At 41.0% G+C, this 18,342-nt stretch overlaps 1 protein-coding gene across 1 annotated transcript in view; it reads right to left on the bottom strand.

Moving 5' to 3' along the window:
- hectd2 (HECT domain containing 2) overlaps nucleotides 1-18,342 on the bottom strand; it is a 76,522-nt gene that overhangs the window by 21,555 nt on the left and 36,625 nt on the right. The window contains exons 15-17 of the mRNA XM_078160911.1: nucleotides 9,172-9,236; nucleotides 8,860-8,953; nucleotides 5,816-5,890 (exon numbers count right to left, since the gene is read on the bottom strand). Coding sequence (XP_078017037.1) covers nucleotides 5,816-5,890; nucleotides 8,860-8,953; nucleotides 9,172-9,236 — 234 coding nt within the window. The remainder of the gene's footprint in view (nucleotides 1-5,815; nucleotides 5,891-8,859; nucleotides 8,954-9,171; nucleotides 9,237-18,342) is intronic.

Raw genomic sequence — 18,342 nt, forward strand, 5'->3', positions numbered from 1 at the left:
ATCGTACTGTGCTATTATTAACGTAGGGTTAAACCAACAAGCTTTAGGTGAGCTCTAGCTTTATATTAAGCGTAAAGACAGCATTGTTATCAACCAGGGAGTAAGCATATTCCCCAAAATGTGTGTCAACATCTCATATGTGGTGCATAAATACAAGTTGGGGTTATGGCTGGAATTAGGTTTAGGTTAGGAGGCTATAGGGATTGAAATATGTCAGTGGGGGCTTTTGCAAGCGCTGCAGTACAAGCTAATATGTGTGCGAAAAATAGAGGTGTATAAATACAGTTCGAGAGACACAAATGGATGTACAAACACACAGAATAAACTGGGGAGACACAGCGAGAGTGAGACCCAGTGTGCTGTGGGTCAGTGGGTTTATCTGTGCCACAGTGGTGCGACTGTGACCAGCCTATAGCCCACAGTCAGCTCACACTGTGGGTTAAAATAACACCTCCGCTCAGCTCTTGCATAATGTTTCTTCTCACATATGTTCCGCCTTCATATATAACCTCAGCTGCACCATAAAGTGTTCCACTGTATCTGGTTACTACGCCCTGCAGCAGAGAACAGTCTGGTCTGACAGGCCTCTACATAACATGCTTATGTCATGTAAGGGAAAGCGCAGTGTGAGGGGCATGGTGATGTTGCAGATGATTACTATGGACTACAATGGCTGGATTTGGGGCAGCTTTTATGACATGTAAATCAATGTGCAACTCCTTTGTGTTGTTTGCAGTAAAAGTATAGAGAGCTCCACCATGGCAACATGCGTGCTCTTGCAATGTTTAAGATCCAATGTGTAAGATTAAGGGGGTTTAGATGAATCTAGTGGTGAGGATTGCACATTGCAACCAGCTGAAACTTCTTCTAGTTAGAATTCCTTCACTGATAATCGTTCAGGAGGTTTTTACCAGGAGCTGAATTATCCACAGAGGTCTCTTCCTCTCCAAAATTAACACACCAGGTGATTTAAACTGGTAAAAAACACTGAATTAACCAGTTTCATGTTGCAAACCAGTGTTTCTCTGACACCATTCCAGACACTCTGACACCAGTGTTCACCTTTTTTCTCTGATAACTTTAGATCCAGATGCTCAGGTGGATGTGAATGGCCCAATCTAGAGCCAAAGTTTGGTTTGTCTATTCTGGGCTACTGTAGAAATATGGCAGTGCAACATGGCGATCTCCATAGACAAGGACCCACTTCCTATGTAGATATAAACGGCTTATTCTAAGGTAACGAAAACACAATGATTCTTTTTTTTCCGGTGATCATCCACTGAATAAAACATACTTATTATATGAGTTCCATTTCTGCCAATATATCCCCCAAAACCCTACACACTGGACCTTTACAGTTACAGTAGGTAAGTTTTATAAAGCAGAACTTTTTGTCATATTTCCTGAAACTGTCACGATATTCTGACATTAGCACATGAGACAGATAATCTGTAAAAAATACGGTTCCTCTGGCTCCTCGTAGAGCTTCTAATGGCAAGAATCCCCTGTGTTTTTCACAGATAATCTGTGGCACGTACTACAGAGTGCTGAAGGCATGACATGTATTTGCAGGCCAAATCGAAAGTTAACATCGGCCTGGTTCCCTCAACAAAAAGCCAAAGGGATTTTTCCATTGTTAGCAACTGTCTTTTTAAAGTGACATAAAGGCTTCAGAATAGCAAGTGGGGTGTTTGTGAGAGTCTCTTAAGCTTGTGTTAGCCACAGAGCTTATTTTAGGCATTTACCCAAAAACGTGGTCAAAAAAAAACAATGACCTCAAGAAGAGGGAAGTGAGAGTGAACTCATTCCTGCTTTTAAATTTTTTATAAAAGTTGCCCACTGTAGCTTTAATGAAAGTGAAAAATAATTTGTGTTAACCGCCCCATGATTTGGATCCATTCTGAAACTGTATAGGTTCTTCCTCGGCCTGTGTTGCACCCTTCTACTGAATTATATGAACATCTGTCCAGTAGTTTTTTTCAGTAAACCTGCTGAAAAACAGACAAACAAACTGACCCAAAAAAACACAACCCCCTTAGCAGAGGAGATAAACTGATACTTAAGTGTGTGGGAGGATGCCGCCATAATAACAGCACTGACAGATAACAATCGTGTATTTAGTTCCAGGAAGGTAGGTAAACATTCCTGTCTGACACTGATAATCAGTACAGATATCTAACCCGGAAGACCACCATGTTTGGAGCAGTCTGCAGTGCTTCTCTAAGGAAATGTAGTGTTATCCTCCTCTCATCGCGGTAAGTATAATGGCTCACTGAAGTTTGAGTTCAGTTAAGGTGAAAGTATAAAGATGGTCTGCACAGATCAGACTGCACTTGTTAAAAATAAACACAGTTGTTTACAGACACCGAGCAGCTATAATCAGTAGGCCATCATCAGAAGGTCTCCATTCATTACCGTCAAAAGAAAACATGAACAAAGCTTCTATTTAGTTCACATTTAGTCATCCATTTTCCCTAAAGGAAAATAATTAGGGCTGGTAATGTTTAAATGTTTTCAATTGCAGTAAGGAAACATGCCTTTATGATACATTTATATGAGAACTATTAACTTGTTTTTCTACTAAATGATTTTGAAGCTGTTGTCTAAACACACGCAGCCATGCAACACTTTGCTTACATAAAAGTAAAAGTCTAAAATTGGCAAAATTATGCTTAAAATCAGGAACTATCTGATCAGTACAACAGAGAATTAGGTCCATACATAAGGAAAAACAAATGAGAGGAGAACGATTTATTTTTTTATTATTTATTTTCAATTTTATTTATTACTATTATTATTATTATTGTTATATTTTTTTATTTCTATTAATTTTTTTTGCAGTGAGAGATATAAGTCAAAATTTCATTAGTCAGCTTTCAATCAGAGGAGGAAGGGGATTTTTTTTTGGCCTTTCAAAATTAAAGTCAAAATGTGGAGAATAAACTTGACATGAGCTAGAGAGCCATAAAAAAGATCCACAGGCTGAGGTCAATGCAACAATAGTCTATTTATTTAAGACATCTGTGGACAAAAAGGTGCTCAAAGTGAATGATTACGTTTCAGTCCTTGACTATCATCACTGCTCCTCGTCCTCGTCATTCCTCTCTTGTTTGTCTAATGTGCAGATGCACCCACAACAAACTTTTTTGTTGTCCCACATAGGCACAGTTTCACAGCACCCCTGGGTCTTTTAGCACATAAACACAGTGCAGTAACAAGTGTTGGGACTTTAAAGAGATTGTGCCAAAAATTGCGTCTGTTTGGGGGAAGAAACCACACAAACTTAAAAGGACATCGTGTAACATTTTCAGTTGTTTATTGGTAAAAATCGATGTCTGCATTCATAAATATGTCATCATTGGTGTACCTCCACCAATAATCTAGTCTTGCTCACCAGACCTTTCTCAAGAAAAGAAAGGTTTGGCCGGGCCAACTCTCACTTTAAGATTGGAGAAAAAAACGCCCCGGTTGCTTGTATTTCTTTCAACCAATCACAATCGTTCTGAGCGGTGCCACAGCAATGGTGCGCTTGCAAAAATATTGCCGGGGGGAAACAGGTTTTGGTGTAACACGCCCACAAAAATATCACCTACAGGATGCGAACCATGGCAGAAAAATGGCTACATCCCCGCAAGATCAAACACCACAAAAGTTAGTAAAGGACGTGTTGAAAACAGTTGAAAACTGCTACAAAACCGGAGGTGGTAGGGCGGGACTTCAGCAGGTGGCTCGTTCCACCCAATGAGAGGCTGATCTATGCAGCGAATTTCCGCCCACTCAGACTACCACTAATCTGACATATTCTCGTAATAGGAGAATTTCGGATTTGTTTGTACAGTGTGCAGGTAAATCGTCTAGGTGGTTCCATAACGTTTCGCCATCTTGAGAATACATCCGTCAGCGAGGGACATACAGCCCCGCCTTCTGCTCTTTCGTTGAGAGCCAGGCCAGCACTGCGTGACTGAGAAGCTGAAGGAGAGGAGCGCTTTGCTACTACCCTGGCACTACTGCAACATAACAAAGTCCCACTCTTTGAGCATAATGCAGGATCATGCATATGCAGCATCACGGGAGAAGGAATCCTCGTCGCCAAGAAAGCGCTGTTAGCTGTTAGCGGTTAGCCGCTCTTAGTGGTGCTGGTCGCTAACAGCTGTTAGCGGCGCAGTAATGCGAGGAGGGGGATGAGGTGTGTGAGGTTGAGCCACTTGTCAGTTGTCAAAAGACAAGACGTGATTGGTTTGTTTGATTTACACCCGCCCCAACAGTCCTACGTTGTAAACACAGCCAGCATGGTGAGGAGGGGGTTTGTCAACTCGCGTCGCGTGTGTCTGTGTAGGAGCCTGAATGAATACTCCTTGTAGTATCGGCTGACATGGTTTCATCAGTGTTATCATAGCTTTTTGGTACACAGCAGCTACCATTGTTGCAATACACATTTGAAACAGTGAGGCGCTAGAGTGCGCTATCCGTTTGAACGCAATATATGATTTCAACGTTAGATGGGAGAAATTCCTACACACTGTGGATTTAAAAAAAAGAAAAAGCTGGTAAAGGACTAATGCAAATGTATCAATGGCTACACCTGAGTGCAATACAGAGATGATGTGTTGTATCGCAAGCAGGACTGCAGTGGTGTGAGATTTTAATGGTAAAATAACCGTCTCAGAAAATATCCCAATTTCACAGTATCATGGTGTTACTGTAATATTATTTTCAGTAACAACGACCCTTAAAGGAATGAAAATGGAAGGTTTATTTTGGTTGAACAAATGCTTTATTACTATAACTGAAAATTGAAACAATTTTTTAATTGGAAGTTTGTATAAAAAGTCTCCACTTTGAAAATAACTACAGTACAAGGGAGATTCTCTGTCCAGTTGCTTTTTTTTCCTTCAACATCGTAGATAAGCAAACGTGCATCAGCTTTTATATCACAGTTTACCTTAAAACTGGTAAATCACTGCAACCCTAATGGCAAGACAGAATTTGATGGACTGGAAGAGTTGACTTTATTCTTTATATTTTGACTTTTTTCTCAAAATGTCAAAAAAGTAAATAAATAAATACATTTGTGCCTGACACTTAAAGTGAAAGTTAAACTTCATCAGTTTTTTTCCCCTTTATGCCTTCTCCTAATACTTTCCATAGCTTCATAGCTCCATGGCTATAACAACAAAATTAGTAATCTGCCCAGGCATTCAATTGATACCCCACTAACCCCCACTTGTTGCTTTAAATTACTTTGTTTAAATATGTGTAATAATTGGAACTGTTCACGCCTACTGAAACTCTACATTTAGTTAAATAAATCTGCAGTGTGACATCAGTGAGTCTTTTATAGATCGCCCTCTGGTCTCGAATTAACGTTATTAAAATCACACTGCGGTGACAGCAGTCACAGCTGTCTGTCAGCATCGTCAGTCCTGCCGAGACACTGTAGTCATGACATCTGTAGTGTGTGTGTGTATGTGTGTGTGTGTGCCTTGACTCTTAACAGAGTCCCTTGAAGAGTTTTATATGAGCTCAGGTTTTTCTCACATCATTAACAACAGTGATAATAAAATAAAAATAAAAACTTGGCAACTAAGTAATGATTTGCAAACTTTAAACTTGACGAGATGACAACGAAAAAGAGTCAATTCCTTCTTAGCTTTCTTAATGTAAGTGACATATTTTGGCTGTTTTTGTAGGCTACTTTTATGCTTTAAAAGCGACTAAAAATAGACGTAACAAATAAGTTTCTTCTGCTGTTGCTAGATTCAACTAACCTGTGCATCATGAACTTCCTACCCAAGTTTTAAGTGCATCTCTGTACCTGGAAGGTGAGGTAGAAGTCGTCCTCTACGTTTCCCTCGTAGCTCAGCAGCTCTCCCAAACCATGAGCCAGCTCCTGCCGACACACACAAGAGTTCAGGATCAGGAAACATCTACTGGAACAACAGCAGACAGTAATGGAACAAAGAGCTCACTGTCTCAGCCCCAAATCAACTGAGAGAATCAGAATCAGACAAGTGATTCCTCTTAAACAGAGAAAAGCGTGCCACGTTTTCAGTCGACAAGAAAGGTATCTAATGAGGAAAACAGCTTTCAGACCATTGAAGAGCTGAAAAGATTCTCATCTTCCACTTCATGTTAGGTATGAAAAGGCTCTTCAATCACATGCTCTTCAGACAGAATACCAATTTAAGAAGATAAGCGACAAGCTGTCTCAAATGCTGCAGTCTGGCCTGAGGTCTGGCGACAAATCACTGGTTAAATCACTGTTTCAAATGATATGAACATGTCAGCAAGCCAACAAAGCTGCACTCGTTTGTACAGCTTCATTTATTTATTGAACAACTTTGAATATTTTTCTTGCCCGTGGTCACCACTGTTACGAAGTTGACACCGGCTGCAGAGCTCATATCTAATATCCTGTTGTTACGCAACCACGGGGCTCGTTTTAGCTTCCCACTGTGTGTGTCTATATGCACGTTTCCTGGTGAGATCCAGAGTGTCGACCTTCACTGCGAGGAAGGTTTTGGATGTGACACACCTTGAGGATCGGGTAACATTGAGCGAATGTCAAGAGAAAGTTGAGGATCTTTGCTGCACAATACTGGTGAATCATTTCATCGGTCACACAGTGTGTCTCTGTTGCAAAGTGAGGACAAAGAGTGAGCACAGTATTTTCACTAAGCTGCAGACTACAAGTGTCGCCCCCCTGCAGCAGGTGTGTATAGGTTAATGCCTTGCTCAGAAAAAAAGAATCTCAGTCTTACTTAACAGCTGCATCTATAACATGGTCAGAAAATTCAATTACTCAAATGTACTCAAACTTTGCCCTAGATTCAAATAAAAATGTTTTTTGTTTTTTTTTTTTTTTAAAAAAAAACCTCTCAAAATGAGTTTTTGTTCTGCAAATGTTTTCGTCAAACTGCAAATCTCCTAACTGCATCCAAAAACAACACTAAGGGATGTAATCCTGTTCCTATAATCCAAAAATTTAAACACACTTGTTGTTCAGCTGCATGTTTTGTTCTACCGTCAGATCACAATGCAAAAAAACCCAATGTGAGTACAATGTGTACTGTGATGCATACATTGGCACGCCTGAGTGTAATTACAAGTGTGTGTGTGTGTGTGTGTGTGTGTGTGTGTATGGTCAGGACTGAAATTTTTACAGGGGTGTGTGTGAGAGAGACAGAGAGAGAGGAGAAACACAAGGAAGTGAGTCGTAGAGGTTGAATACGCTTCACATCTGGGAACACTCAACAAGTGAAACAAAACTTTCTAACTCTTTGTTACATCATCAGCGTGTTATATGTTACCTAAACAAATACTCTCAACTATTATTCAGACAGTGAGTGTGCATGGCTGGAGGCGAGTACACTGTTGTACAAAATGTGGTTATAGAAATATTAAAAACATTATATGTTACATTTGTATAGAGCATGGTGAACGTTGGAGCAGAAGACAAACTAAATGTCAGGGTGGGACTTAAAGTTCACGCAGCTGAATCTATTCTCTGGTGGGAGCTCATCTTCACTCTGACGGCAACACATGAGGTTAAATTTAGACTCTACAAAGACGCTGCTTAGAGGGATTAGCAGGGTGAGGGTGAGCAAAGAGAGATGAAATGTTTAACACTAGCACCATCTAGTGACAAAACAGCAAAGTGCAAGTGTAAGCTTGCCAGAGGTGGATTAAAAAAATGAGCTTTTTAGTTTAAGGCCTTGATCTTTAACACAACTCAGACTGAGTATGTCATTTTCTTAGAGCCAGAGTGAGGGTGTATGTGCAGGTTAATATTCTGTGGGTGATCTTTGGTTTTCCTTTTCAGGTTTTAGGGGTTTCTACCGCCTAAATAATATGCATCAACAAAGAAAACATAAACGCTGCTGCGGTTTTGTTGCAAAGTCGTTTAAAGAGGAAGAGGATTTTTTATGCTTTCACTAAATTATGAAGTAAATATTGATTGCATAATGTAATGGGTGTAGAATAATGACACCATCTGTGTCTAGACTGGTTACCTAAACGCCTCACTTTCACTGTGCAATTCTGTCTGCTATCAGGTATGATCACCTGGTAGAATAAAAGCTTGATCTACGGCAGTAACGGAGGAGATTCATCTCACCAAAACAGGAGGAGGATAGTCCTTTTGTTTTCCAGGTTGCTAATGTATCAGTAGCTTTCCCCAAAGAGTCCCATGAGCTCTACCAGAAGGGGCGTGACTTCGGCACTCTATAGCTGCATTCTATTGGTAGCCGGAACCAGGATTGATACGGTTTCCGGTCTGGAAAGGTACAAAAGAACACCTGTTCTACCCGGAGGTCTCATCATCAAACTTGGGCAAGGTCCAGGTAGACTGAATCGGTAGAAATGATGTCACGACGAAGATGGCTGTGCACATTGTGAATGGTAAACAAAGTTATTTGTCCTCAATTTGTCCTCGTATATGCTGTTGTATGATTTTTACAACACACACGCTTAATTCAAGTACTTTGCAATGGCTTTTCTATTTCCACTGTTGATTTGTGTTGGAAAAAAAGTCATCATTTAGCTGTGGTGCAGGGCTGCTGTTAAATGCTTGCAATGCCTTTATTGACAGGACAGCTCAGATAGATGGGAAATGTAGGAGAGAGAGGGGTGCTGACATGCAACAAAGGGCTGCAGGCTGGAGCTGAACTGCGGCCGCTGCAGAGGACTTAGCCAATACGGAGCACACACTCTACCAAGTGAGCTAGAGGCCGCCCCCTTAGTCTTACTTTATGGTTGTATCTCATTATACTGTCATTTTAACACACAGTCTAAGATTCAAACCAGTAACATTCAGTATTAACCCTAACCCTAACCCAGTATTAAGCTACAGACACATACCGGCATGATCTGCTGCAGGTCGTCCAGGGTGGCGTTTGCCATGCCGATAAGTGCATTTTGGTCACATGGTACAGTAGGTGGAGTGAGGAGCTTCCTGTAAAAGTGGACACACATTCAGGGTACAAATAAACAAACAAACTAAATAACTAGTTACACTACACTCTCCCAAAACATTCCTCTTGGGGTTGGATCAGAAAGCATAAAGGAAAGATTTCTACATGGTTAACAGCAACATTTGTCATCTAAGTGGATGTCTGAAAAACCTGAGCTGATGCTTGTTCTACTCCATCAGTCCAACGCACACACACCTACCTGTAACAGTAGAGGGGGAAGTGGATGTCCAGAGCGATGCTGTTGTAAACTGCTAAGCCCATCAGCTGAGAACACAGCAGGTTAAGGAGGAAGTAACTATTGACAGAGCAAACACACGCCGATACACACAGTAGATGTAAATATATTTATTACCAGGGCAATGATGCGTCATGTTCTTTACTCTGTTTGCATTTACTCTACCGTTAAGTATCTGTGTCGACACATCAGTATAAACATACAGTGAGCGTCTGCAGGTAAACATCACAAAATCATTACCATCTGACTTTTCAGATGTTAAATTATAGTAAACAAAAAAAACATCGGGAGTCTGTCGTGGCCTCCAGCAGCCTCATAAACTAACCTACATTTCATGAGCTCAGGTTTTTACTACAAGTCTGTTTCATGATGTCACATAGAAGCAGTCCAACTCAGTCTCATCTCGATCCGGCTGTTCTCATGAACTGTTTGTATGTTCTCCTACAAATAGCAATGAACCAAAATATCCCAAAATACCAAAATAATCTTTAATCATTAAAATAAATCATTAAAATAAAATAATAATAATTTAAAAAAAGGTCACATATTACTGCCCAGTACAGCAGTAGACTCGTTTACCTTAGATTATCATCCCATTTTATTATAATATGGAATATTAAAGGTTATGTGTGTAACATTCAGAGCACTAATATAGCAACAAACCACTATTAGTTTTGTATTGCACCCTGAGCAGAAACTGAAGTCACGCTACCTCTGTGTGTTGTAATATGAGCTTCTCTGTGGTTTGTTGTGGTAAGCCGTTCTGGCTGTGTGTACATACACTGCTCAAAAAAATGAAGGGAACACTTAATGGTCACAGTGTAACACCAAGTCAGTTAAACTTCAGGGATATCAATGTGTCCATTTAGGAAGCACAAGTGACTGTGAATTCATCTGCTTTGGTGCAAATGAAAGTGACAACAGGTGCAATGGAGAGACAAAAGCAAGACAACCCCCAAAAAGAGAATGGTTTTACATGTGGTGTCCACAGACAGTTGCTCTCTCCTGACTGATTCTTCTCTAGTTTGTGTTCCGCTAGTGTCCTTGTCACTACTGGTAGCATGAGGTGCTACCTGCAGCCCAATCAGGTTGCACAGGTAGTCCAGTTTGCTGTGTCTCCCAGCACAGTCTCAAGAGCATGGAGGAGATACCAGGAGACCGGCCGTTACACGAGGAGAGCTGGACAGGGCCGTAGAAGGGCATTAACCCAGCAGCAGGACCAGTATCTGCTCCTCTGTGTGAGGAGGAACAGGAGGAGCACTGCCAGAGCCCTACAAAATGACCTCCAGCAGGCTACTGGTGTGCATGTTTCTGACCACACTGTCAGAAACAGACTCCACAATTTCCAGCACAGAGCTTTTATTTTGAAGTGCCATTTCCGCTTCAGAGCGGAGTGAGAGTGAGTGGGAGTGAGTAGCTGTCCGTCACTCAGAGTGAGTGACGGACAGCTACTTGACAGAGACAGCAAACTAGCTCAGCAACATGGCCAAACACAAGTATGGCACTGAATATATCAAACCGTGTGGACCTTGAAATAATGACTAAGAAGAAATCTGGACGCCGTAGCTGGACCAGTTGGGAACCACTATGTTAGTGCACGTGAGTATCCCACTGGTTAGCTCATCACTGTCACTTTGCACTGCACTCATACAGCTGTTACAGCTGATCTCAAGACAGCATTGCTGCAAAAGCAAAGTGCCAACCTTCCGGTCAACACCAGTAGCTCTGTTGTCATTGTTGCCGTTGGTTACTGCTATATACGGAGTTAGCACTGTTAGCTGCTAGCTACCGGCTCAGCCACCTTCATATTGAGAACCGTGTCCAGACAACTCAACGCTCTGGATTTGGCAGAGAGAGCCCTTCACTAATGTTAACACAGAAACCTGATTCAGATGTTCAAAAACCTGATGGAAGAAGCTGTTGGTGAGAACGCACTGAGACTGAAAGCTGGAGGAACAGAAGCTAACACAGGTTCTCTATAAAAACATGGAGCTGAAAATCCAACACAGATGAACAACTGAAATTCATGACATCAATAACAGACAGAGAGAAAACGTCTCTTCTGCTGGGGTTCAGTCTGTCTGAAACTCGCAGTGTAAAATCTGACCTCATGGTTCATTTCACGGACTGTGTGTGTGTGTGTGTGTGTGTGAAAACTGAAAAAGACCAACCAGTCTTTTTTTTTCTTTAGAGCAAAAAGAGTTTAATGTAGGCTAAATGACTTCATTGTGTTACTTCAGTGTGTGTGTGTGTGTGTGATGGTGAGTTCATGTACTTAATGTCCCATCCACCTGCAGTTATTTTTTTTATGTCCAAAGGGTGGTGGCCTACACACACACACACACACACACACACACACCTACACACACGGACACACACACAGTGTTCACAGCTGCTACATGTGGTGACCATATGTGGTGTAATTGCGTGTGTAGGTTGAGGGTGTGTGTCTGTGAACTGAACACTACTGATTACAGGTAGGTGACACACACACACACACACACATACCCAAATAAACAAATATTCTACACACACACACACACACACACACACAGACGCTGGCATGAAAATAAACATAAACTGTACTATTACCACAGCCATTAAGGTCATTATGAAGTCAAACACACACACACACACACACACGGATATCAAAGAGAGGGGAACAGAAAAGCATTTAGAGGCCCTCATTCATATATCTTCACTTTATGGGACAGCATGAATAAAGCTCTCTCTTTCTCTTTATCTCTCTATTCATGCCCGCTCTGTTTCACATTACGTCTCCGTCTGTTTTTCTGCCCACTTCCTTCTATTCGCCAGACTGTTTCTTAAACCTCGTGTTGCTTCACTGGTACAACATCCAGCCGTGCCACAAAATTGCAACATCAAGGTTACAAAAACTGCAACGAAAACCTCAGGAAATAAAAAACAATCAACCTTCAGACTCTTATTTAACACATTTTCATTTCCCTTTTATGATTGTGTGAACTAACTAAGTGACATATTTTGTAGATATTTCATATGATATTCAATATATAACAATGACAGTACACCACAAATGATAAACTGTACAATTAGCCAAATAGTGGGAACAATAACTGTAGGAAGTTTAAGTTAAATGAGCAATTTTGTTGAATTTTGAGTGCATATTATCCTGTAAATATTCCATCAGTAATGAATTTCTGTCATATTTTTGGTAACTTTATAGATTCTCTGTATTATTCTGTATTTATACATGGCTTCTTCTTGGATAACTTCAGTGTTTTCATCACTCTGACATTTGGCCATTGATCTATTAGCTCTTTGGTTGTTTTAACTGCGTATCTTATTTTTCCACTGCAGGACGAGGCTTTTAGCAGAAAGTGTAGGCTCTGTGAATATAGCTACACTCTGTCCTTTTCCTGAGAGATTATTTTTTCAGTTAATATCTTAAATAATAATCCAAACTTAGAAAATAACAATTTAATTTAGTTTTCTTCACCGAAATGACCGTCTCACTTCCAAGTCATCGAAAACCGGCACTTTGTCAGTGAATGAATAAAGCTATCCTTTAATATCGGCATGGTACACATTCAGCTGCTGTTATTGTTTAACAGAGCTCGGCAACATCAGGAGGAAACGTGGCGGGACAGCAATGAAAGTTAAAGCGACGGAAGTCAAAGTAGGGTGGGCCGGAGGGGTGGTGACTGGGTCAAACAACCACTGACTTTCACCCAGGAGGCCAGTGTTCACTTCCCGTAAGAGTGTAAAACCAAACCCTGTTCTTTTTTCACTAAACCCAACCATGTGCAAGTGCTGGCAAAATGTAACCATGTGGGTTTGTTGTTTAAGGAAAAAAAAGTCAATTTGCATTTATTTTGAAAGAGACTATATGTAAACGTTAAATTTCCTGTGAAAACGGAAGTGTATTTTGAAAGAAGACAATGCATGTAACAGGCAGAACTTGACACAGTGTCCCAGAAGGTCAATAACCAACGCACCCAGGGTACCTTTAACGTCATATGTGGATGTGGAAAGTCCATCACCAAATGTCAATATGTGACAAGGTCGGAGTTAGAATGTGTTGGAAATGAATAAAATGCCGAGGCCTACTGTATCTTTTTTTAAAGAATTTATTTTTTCACACCCCTTAACATGAAGAAGGCCTCACAACCCCCTGTGAAGCTTTGGCGACCCCTAGTGGGGGTTTGGACCTCTAGGTTGGGAACCAATGCCCTCTGAGGCCACGTTGAAGTCACGCACTTTTTCAGCTATACCCAGCTGGTAAGACAAACTCAAACTAATGTGCATGCATGTTGGTCTCTTTACGCAGCGCTGTATGGAGCCTCATCTTCAGCTCACAAATTATTAGCAGGTGCAGTTAGCAGGACATGACTGACAGCTACATGTCTATCAAAATATTAGAACTGAAAATTAAGTAAATTTCATGTCCAAACAGTGTTCTGAAAGATTACTTAAAAGTCTGTCTTAATCCCTTAAATACAGTAAGTTTATGGTTAAAATCATCTTATTCCTCTTAGTGTGGTCTGTGCATATGTGAACATTTTCACAATAATGAGATGTATGAGACAGACCCATGTGAGGCCTGTGCTTTATCAATGTGATAAATACAGTGTACATATTGATATCTCTGCGTTAGTATAAACACAGAGTTGAAGACCTGAATGTACACATTATTTTACAAATCTGGTCCCAGCTTGCAATTATTTAACCCTCCTCATTTATTCAGCCTGAACAATTTGCTCTCTCCACCAGATGTTTGATCACCTGCTCTTCCCGTTTGTTGTTCAAAGCTGGATTAACCAAAGTGCTCTGAGGGCCCCAGAAGCAAAAAGTTCACCGTGTGGCAATTTGTACTAATTTAATAAATGTAATTTTGTTTGGGGAAATGTTTTTATCTTTGTATAATATTCATGACTAATTAGTGGTTAGTTTGCTTTCATTTATAACTGCTTCATTATGTCTGTTTAATGTTTTAAACTTATTATTAACATATTCCCAAATGAATTTGTGCTTAATCAAAGTACCACACAGGAAACATGATTAAATAATCAGCCCAGTCGCCACAACAAAATAATGGCATTGTGCGTTTCTGCAAACTATAAATACATATTTTTTTTAGGTGTCATTCATAATAGGCCTATATCAACACAACTAAAGTGACGCAGTATATTAGCGGGATTTGGGGACGGTGTATAGCGTAACACCTGGGTGAGACGCCTGCCAAGCTGCAGACACAACACATTCTCACTGCGACCTCGTCACATACATCACGTTTGGTCATGGTCTTTCCACGTCCAGGTGCGCCATGCAAGGTACTCTGGGTGCGTTGTTGACGTTCTGGGACACCGTGTCAAGTTCTGCCTGTTACATGCATTGTCTGTTTTCAAAATACACTTCTGTTTTCACAGGAAATGTATTTTTTAGATACGCGTATTGACATTTCTTTTTCCTCCAACAACAAAAACACATGGTAAGGTTTAGGAGAAAATAACAGGATTTGGCTTTAGAGTCTTACAGGACGCGGACACCGTACCCCCGTGTAAAAGTTAGTGGATGTTGGACCCATCCACCACCTCTCCCACCCACCTTAACTTTCATTTGTCCCAGAGAGTTTCCCCCTGATGCCACCTGGTGCTGCTAAAGTATTATAGCAACCATCTGTGTATCATGCCGACGTTAAAGGCTTTTTTCGTTGGTTTCACACGCTGCAAGTCACTGCAAGTGCCGGATTTTGACTGCTTTGGAGTGAGACTGTTTGAGGACTGTTTGAGAGGTTTTTTAGGGAAGTCATTACTGTGTTTTCAGGTGCATATTAGCCTCATGACGTGAGTGTTTTCTCGCAACCTGTTGCTGCATTTCCTGCCAGTATAGCACCACAAAGAGTGGTTGTTTTCTACTGAAACATTGCTGCTTTCCAGTGGAATTTGTGCCCCAAAACCAGGTATGTTAAGCTAAAAAACATGGTCTTTTCTTTTCCTAACCCTAGCCAAGTGGTTTTTGTGCCTAATCCTAATCACAGCATTGCTGAAATGTAAAGTTCCAATGTATCCACTACATAATAACGAGCAAATGTAACGTATCTGTGGTTTGCAGAAACGTACAACGCCAACATTTTTCTGGCTAATGGGTTGACATTATATCCCAGCACAGGGATATTGTACATATTACACAAAGAGCAGAGAATCCAGGCAGCTGCAATGCCTTATCCTCATCTCTCTATTGTCTTCCTCTCTTCATGTCCCACTTTGCCTCTCTTCCTCTCTGCTCTCTCATCAGTGTTTGCTCCTTCTTGTTTACATCTGTTTATACCCTATCTTTCCATCTCACCCTAACTGCACCTCTTTCTTTCTGCTTTTCATTTATCTCCATCTCCCTCTGTTGGGCTACGCTCTTCCTCTCTGTTACACAATTTCTATCGAGCCCCCTTCTCTCGCCGCTGCTCCCTCTCCATCTCCATAGTGACGCAACGCTACCATGACGACTAAACAGGAACGAGGGAGATTGATAATTTAGCTCTTAGCGCCAGCACACATGTGGAACATGCATGGAACACCCATGGAACTCAATGTTCCTGCCCTCAACCACACACACACACACACACACACACACACACACACACACACACACAATAACCTGGCTAAGAACAGGCAGCTATTAGGTTATATAACCTTTTGACAGTTCCCAGCTGGCTAGTAACTCTGGCTAAAGTACTGGATCATTCTCTATATACACACATATTGTATATATACACACACTCACAGACACACACACACAGACACGCATACACGTTGTCCTGAAAGTACATTTTACAAATAGCAGGAGCAGCAGCAGAGCTATCCTGCGGTATCTGAAACTACAGAGGCAAAAGTCATGTATGACTGTTTCACACTAACGATGCAAAGCTACTGGAGAACACTGTGTCCAGCTCATCTGTGCTATAATATAAACAAATCAATAACATCAGCAATATCAATAACAGCTGCTGACCAGTGGCTCAGAACCAATAGAAAGTCGTGTCAGGACAGGAAACGTAAGATCTCGCTGCTTTGACCAAACCTTAAACAAGATCGTGCGTGTTTAGACTGGATGCAAAGAGAATTTCAGAGGTGGTGCTAAAGCGTAAAGTCAGTGGATGGAAGCAAGAAAAAGCAGGTTTGCTGAATGTGGTTGCTAAACAGGAAAAAGACGTATTCACATAAGCTCACAATGCTTCAAATTAAGAGTGCAAAGTTTGGAGTGCCAACATGTTCGATTTGTGTCCACCTGACAACCATTTCTTAATACTCTGTCCTGCAGCTTTCCGATGAATGTAGGTACACATGGCGTAGTTATTATAAGTGCTGGGCAAAATAGGCTCATTTCCTGCTCAAACAGGCTGCAAGTGGAGGAAAAAATGTGCAGCTGTCTGAAGTATAATATGTACTCTTTGGTCAGAGAGCTGCTGGACACAACTCTGTTTCCAAGAAATTACATATGCATTCCCTTAACCCTTTGAACTCTGGGATATAAATGGTCCTCTAGTGTCTGCACTGGTTTTGCTTATTGTGATGTCATTTCTTGGAGTGCGATCAAATGCTTCATATCTCTAAGATCTATGGAACCTAAGCTAAAAGGTTATGTAAGTCAATAAATTACAATGACTGATAACTGTGTTGAAAATGAGCCATGTTTTTTCATCAGATTTTACGAAATAAAAATACTAAAATATGGAAGCTCGTGCACACCTAGCAGAAAAGTGTCCATGGGTGAAGAGGGTGAAGGGATTTCACACACACTGTCCTGTTACTTGCAATAAACTTTTTTAGATAAAATTTCGACCTTCATCAGGTGAGGAGAAAAAAAACAAAGAAAACTATATAGATAACACCGACCAAGATGAGGCTAATCAGAGGCCATGATCTGAGAGCAATCAGTCCCTCAGTCTGTGTGCATTTAAGCTAATAAAAGGCACCTCCCACCTTCAACTATAATCATCATTGTCAGCAATAACTGTATAAATATATACACTGAATCATATAATGTTAAAAACAATACATACAAAAACAGTAATCACATTCAATGCGTTTTCTTTATTTTCATGACTATTTACATTGTAGATTCTCACCGAAGGCATCAAAACTATGAATGAACACATGTGGAGTTATGTACTTAACAAAAAAAGGTGAAATAACTGAAAACATGTTTTATATTCTAGTTTCTTCAAAATAGCCACCCTTTGCTCTGATTACTGCTTTGCACACTCTTGGCATTCTCTCCATGAGCTTCAAGAGGTAGTCACCTGAAATGGTTTCCACTTCACAGGTGTGCCTTATCAGGGTTAATTAGTGGAATTTCTTGCTTTATCAATGGGGTTGGGACCATCAGTTGTGTTGTGCAGAAGTCAGGTTAATACACAGCCGACAGCCCTATTGGACAACTGTTAAAATTCATATTATGGCAAGAACCAATCAGCTAACTAAAGAAAAACGAGTGGCCATCATTACTTTAAGAAATGAAGGTCAGTCAGTCCGGGAAATTGCAAAAACTTTAAATGTGTCCCCAAGTGGAGTCGCAAAAACCATCAAGCGCTACAACGAAACTGGCACACATGAGGACCGACCCAGGAAAGGAAGACCAAGAGTCACCTCTGCTTCTGAGGATAAGTTCATCCGAGTCACCAGCCTCAGAAATGGCAAGTTAACAGCAGCTCAGATCAGAGACCAGATGAATGCCACACAGAGTTCTAGCAGCAGACCCATCTCTAGAACAACTGTTAAGAGGAGACTGCGCCAATCAAGCCTTCATGGTCAAATAGCTGCTAGGAAACCACTGCTAAGGAGAGGCAACAAGCAGAAGAGATTTGTTTGGGCCAAGAAACACAAGGAATGGACATTAGACCAGTGGAAATCTGTGCTTTGGTCTGATGAGTCCAAATTTGAGATCTTTGGTTCCAACCGCCGTGTCTTTGTGAGACGCAGAAAAGGTGAACGGATGGATTCCACATGCCTGGTTCCCACTGTGAAGCATGGAGGAGGAGGTGTGATGGTGTGGGGGTGTTTTGCTGGTGACACTGTTGGGGATTTATTCAAAATTGAAGGCACACTGAACTAGCATGGCTACCACAGCATCCTGCAGCGACATGCCATCCCATCCGGT

This window comes from Epinephelus lanceolatus, chromosome 17 (genome assembly GCF_041903045.1).
Source record: "Epinephelus lanceolatus isolate andai-2023 chromosome 17, ASM4190304v1, whole genome shotgun sequence".
Classification (NCBI taxonomy): domain Eukaryota; kingdom Metazoa; phylum Chordata; class Actinopteri; order Perciformes; family Serranidae; genus Epinephelus; species Epinephelus lanceolatus.